The 5,512-nt window shown below is 37.0% G+C and overlaps 1 protein-coding gene across 2 annotated transcripts; it reads left to right on the forward strand.

The window, feature by feature from the left end:
• Positions 1 to 373: 373 nt before the first annotated feature.
• LOC112500557 (receptor-like cytoplasmic kinase 176) lies at positions 374 to 5,203 on the forward strand. 2 transcript variants are annotated; one of them, XM_025104061.1, is made up of 6 exons: positions 374 to 1,387; positions 2,037 to 2,362; positions 3,597 to 3,732; positions 3,834 to 3,967; positions 4,059 to 4,182; positions 4,529 to 5,203. In XM_025104061.1, exons 1-6 carry the CDS (start codon positions 592 to 594, stop codon positions 4,837 to 4,839), a joined length of 1,827 nt encoding a protein of 608 aa, XP_024959829.1. In that variant the 5' UTR covers positions 374 to 591; the 3' UTR covers positions 4,840 to 5,203. The 2 variants fall into 2 exon arrangements, with proteins under 2 accessions (XP_024959829.1, XP_024959830.1); XM_025104062.1 differs by having other exon boundaries at positions 3,879 to 3,967; positions 4,529 to 4,913.
• Positions 5,204 to 5,512: the final 309 nt, after the last annotated feature.

The following is a 5,512-nucleotide window of genomic DNA, read 5'->3' on the forward strand; positions in this document are numbered from 1 at the left end:
TGTTATTTTAATGTAAATTTTCCAATTAATTACATACTAAAAGTAATTAAGCATTAGTGAATGTCTATGTGTCATTAAACAAACCAAAGCGGCAATCAAGCGGATACTTGAATACCCTCCCCCAAATGACACCAATATGTAATCAAGAAACCATCAATTTAATGATTGAACTTAAATATAAATTTTGAGTGGTGGCTTCATCTCTCTTTCCTGGAAAAAGCTTCTCATTTCGTGGGTCCACTTTTAAGCTATAACATCATCATCTGTGACTCGACCAACCATTTCATCTTCTGCTTTCTGCTTCATCAATAATTACGTTCTTTGCTTGCTACTGATAAAGGCATGGAGTCTGAATCTTCATCCTCCCCCACCTCCGGCTTACAAGGGTCACAACCGTGCCGTCACTTCGATTTTTTAGAGATTCAGCTTGCAACTAACGACTTTGATGAATCCTTAGTAATTGGACGTGGGGGTTTTGGAAAAGTTTACAAATGTAATGTTACCAATGGACCAAGTCTTGTCGATGCTGCCATTAAACGCTTGGATTCCATGTCCAAACAAGGAGCAGCTTAGTTCTGGACGGAAGTTGAGATGCTATCTAAGTTGCGRCACTGTAATCTTGTGTCTTTGTTTGGWTATTGTAATCATGGAAAAGAGATGATCCTTGTATATGAATATATGCCCAATGGTACACTTGAAGATCATCTCCATAAACTTGGYACWCCTCTTTCTTGGATTCAGCGTCTCAATATCTGCATAGGTGCTGCTCGTGGATTGCACTACCTACACACTGGTACAGGGATTCAGGTTGGGGTTATACATCGTGATGTCAAGAGCTCAAATATTTTGTTACATGAAAGTTGGGCAGCTAAAATTTCAGATTTTGGGTTGTCCAAAATCGGCCCAACGAATCAACCATCAACTTGTGTCAACACCCTTGTTAAAGGCACTTTTGGGTATTTAGATCCTGATTATTATGCAACCGGAAAGTTGACACGGAAGTCTGATGTGTATGCTCTTGGCGTGGTATTGTTGGAAGTGTTGTGTCGGAAGCGTGCTGTGGATGCAACTCTTGATGAGGAGCAATGGAATTTAGCAAGATGGGCTCAAGAATCCATTAAAGAAGGAAAACTGAAGCACATAATTGATTCTGGTATAAAGGATCAAATATCCCCAAAATGTTTGAGAGAGTTTGTTCGAATTGTAGAGAGCTGTTTGCACAACAATCCAAAGCAACGCTCTACCATGGCTGGAGTCGTGGCCAGTCTTGAGTCTGTACTGGCCTTACAAGAGAAATTCAATAACTCACTGCAACCTGTAGCCAATAGAACTATATTTGGTTGGATGGTTGATATGTTTCCCGTCCTCACCAATGGAGAGAGTTCTGGTATTTCAAGCTCACTAGAATTGTGTTTACATTTTCTTTTTATGTGTGTACATAGAAATTTTTATACCCAAAAACTCGCACACACTTCTCTTTGGTGAGACTTAAACACTTGACCTCCAGGTTGGGCTCTACCGGTAACCTGACATATATGATCACAACATCAATGAAAATATGTAGTTTTCAAATCCCGACATAAAAAACACGAGAGTATTTCCTTGTCTAGGTTTTCTTACTACTTCCTTAGAGCATGTCCAACCAGCTATGCTAAAATAGAGATTTTGATGGTTTTAGAGATTTTTTTGCTTGCTGCTCCATCAGCTACGCTATATTGTATGCTAAAATAGAGAGAGAATGTAAATTTGGAGAAATCTCTAAAACCCACTATTTAAGAAAGAGAAATAACATATTACATATTCATGATGAAGACGCATTACAACCTTGATGGGAGATTCTTTGGTTCATCTAGTGTGAGATGCTTTATAAGTTGTAGGTGCAATGTTGTAAGGATTAGGAAACTGGAGAATTCTTATTATCTATATCGAAACCTAAGGATAAGCATCTGATTGGAAGAACCACACTATGATGGTGGAAAAGTTAGAATAACAATTATTTATATGATTATAATCTGTTTTGTATACATATATTTCAGCCAATTCAAAGCAATCAAGTAATACCAAGAGCAACAGCAGCAGTGTTGATAATGCTGTAGGGTCTAAACACAATATGTTTCTGGGCACAAGAGAAGTTCCTACAGATAACAAAACTACAAGTTTTAAAGAATTTAAGTTTACTGATCTGAAAAAGGCTACAAGTAACTTTAGTCCAAAGCTGCAGTTGGGTGAAGGAGGTTTCGGAGGGGTGTTTTTAGGGTGGATCGACAAGAACACATTCGCCCCATCAAAACATGGTGTTGGAATTGGTGTTGCTGTCAAAAGGCTCAATGGAGAAGGAGTTCAAGGACATGCTGAATGGCAGGTAAGTATCAATAATCTGCACATCAGTTTATATCTATATAATCAACACAAGAAATTTAGATTTCTATTGAAAAGTGTTGACTTTTAAATCTTGTCTTCCTTTCGAATTAATTAGTTCATCGTTCAATTACTTATTTCTATAGATTGGGATACTTTTACTAGACGATAATGTTGGTAATTTTATTCATGCTTGAAATTTTTGGTATAGCATTTCTCTAACAAAGTCTATAAATGATTCTCGGACAACATCTTGTATTATTCTTCTTTTGTTAGTTTTAGTTTTAAGGGTAAAGTAATTCGGTGATTTGAGGATTAGAAATTGTAAAAAGAAAATTCCTCAATTTAATTAACCAATAAAGGGTAATAAGCTACTTGTTTTGATGAAGAACTTCCATAATTTACTTAAAGAGTTGATAAAAAGGGCATGACATTCGAACAACTGCATATAGAGTGGCTGTTAGAAACGAATGAGAGATGATAAATCCGATGCAGCTTAAATTGTACTGAGGACTGCTGTCACTTAAGGAACCACATCTCAGACTTGAGTCCGATCACCTTTGCGGATAGTAAATGTCATGTAAAGCAGAGGTTAATCACTCTTAGGACGCTCTCAATCAGCTGGCTACAGGGCGTATCCTTGAAGCCATTTTCAGGTGCAGGCCCATAACCTCTAGCAATAACCAATTCGTATGCTGGTTCTTTGAACATGTATGCGGCTTAGGTAATAACCTTAAGATGTCATAACAGCCTCACAGAGAGGAGCATCCAAAAACCTATCGCTCTCCTAAAAGAACACCAAATCACGAGAAAAGTAAGATTTCTATACAACACAAATTCCTATCAAGAAAGTCTTAAAAGAACCTTGACCTTCTCTGGGCTTCGAACATACTAATTTGTCAAGGTTCCATCATTATTTAGAGCCTTCTCGCAGCAACGGTGTAGGAGTATTTTCTGCCACATAAATGCTCAAACTACAACCATCAAACAAGAAATGGGAAAGAGCATCGCATTTGAACAATGCAAAAGGAGACGTATATTGAATGTGGTTGAAATGAGTGAGAGATGAGCCTATGGGAACATGTAATGATTTAGTTGTTATTGTGCTTAGGAATATGTTTTTCTTTGATCCATGTTTTATTTTGTGAATGCAATTGAGGACTTCTGTTGTAGAATTCTGCTGTGAACTTTTTCAATCTATTTGCTGAATGCAACTTAAAACAACTTTGTGAGTTTAGGCAGAGGTGAGCTTCCTAGGACGGTTAGCTCATCCAAATATCATTCGTCTCTTGGGATACTGCAGTGATGAACAAGAATTATTGCTTGTTTACGAGTACATGCAGAACAGAAGTTTTGATCGCTTATTATTCACAAGTAAGCTATATTAGAATTTCTATAACTACTGTTGGATTGATTTTTCTCAAAAGTTGAACTTTTCGCAATCAAGTAACTATGTAACATGAATAATTTTGCAGATGCAACACCACTTTCATGGTTAACACGCCTTATGATAATGACAGGAGTTGCCCGTGGACTTGCTTATTTGCATTCATCAACACCTCAAGTCATATTGCGTGGTGTTAAAACCTCTGATATAATGCTAGATCAAGTAATCTTGGGCTATTCGTGATTTATGGCGGTTAATTATTGTTTTATGCAATCAAAGTTAAACCTTTATCTTGATTTTTATCCAATTCCAGGATTTTAATGCAAAACTGGGGGATTTTGGGTTAGCAAAACGTGGTCCTGAAATCGGGGAAACACATGTCACTACAAGAGTTATGGGAACCTATGGCTACGCAGCCCCTGAGTACATGGCGACTGGTACGTTGCCATATAATGAAGAAGATATTTAGAAGCTGCAGAGGGTTGATATTTGCATGAGTGATTAACATCTACAAATGTCGTATTTGATTTATGTGAGAAGCATATCATCATTCTTTCGAAATATTAGTCTTGCAAAGCATAAGATTAAGCATTTTTTAGATATATAATAAAACAAACATCATGCTTCCTAGAAGTTATATTTTTACAAGAACGATAGACAAACTCAATGCACTTATCCGAAAGTCAATCCCTCTACTTTGGAACCCAATTGGGCAACGAATATTAGACAAATTCAGAAGATCATACTCATTGTGATTCTAAACAACACACTTCAATGTTGCAGGTCATTTGACTGCTAAGAGTGATATCTATGGTTTTGGAGTGGTCTTGCTAGAAACTCTAACCGGTCTACGGGCAATGGACAAGAATCAGCCCAGTGAGCATCCGAACTTGGTAGAATGGAAAAAGCCAATGCTAGCAAGAAGAAACAAGCTAAAGGGAATTATGGATCCACGTCTTGGACAGAATTACCCCCTAAAAGCTGCTTCCAGATACGCGGAACTCACATCAAAATGTCTTGCAATGGAACCTAGGCTTAGACCTTCAAGTGAAGAAGTTTTGCAGAGTTTGGAACAAATATATTCCATTAACTAAGTAAAAGGACAACTTAAGAGACAGTGATACACAAATGCTTATGAGATGTAAGAAGACAATGCTTATACAGATGGCGAAAACGGAGAGAAGTCGATGGAGTGGTGGGTTTGGTTGTGTAATGGTGTGATGCATATAAGGAGTGATGATCGGAACTTGAATCCTGTAGCTTCTAAGTTTTTATCACCATCTGCAAATTCTGTTTCAGAGTTTGAAGATGAATCTAGTGTTCCACAGCTCTAGTTCCTCGTTACTAAGCAGGTGTTCATCAGATTGTTTTGGGCTCTTGTTATTTGAATATTTTTGGGTCCTCATGTTTTTTGGAGTATGGGTTTGGAGGAATGCGAAAGGAAATTAATTAAAATAGTCATTTTGACCGGTTGGAAAAATGACCGACTGAAATTGCTTGGGTTGAATTTGCAAATTAAATGGGCCAATCATTTATTGCTTCTAGCCAACGGCTATAGAGGATTCAATTAAATTTGACCTTAACATTATCTTATATAAAATATTAAAGGACGATCGATTTAAATGATTATACTTATTAAGAGAATCCTCCTATATCAGTTATAATCCAGTTTCTTATTTGGATATATGTCTTCTAATATAAGTAGGATCATTTGTTGATTCTCTCTCAGTGATTTGATGATATTCTCTTTTACCTTATACGAAGTAT

This window comes from Cynara cardunculus (assembly GCF_001531365.2).
Source record: "Cynara cardunculus var. scolymus isolate 2C chromosome LG 17, CcrdV1, whole genome shotgun sequence".
NCBI classification, from domain to species: domain Eukaryota; kingdom Viridiplantae; phylum Streptophyta; class Magnoliopsida; order Asterales; family Asteraceae; genus Cynara; species Cynara cardunculus.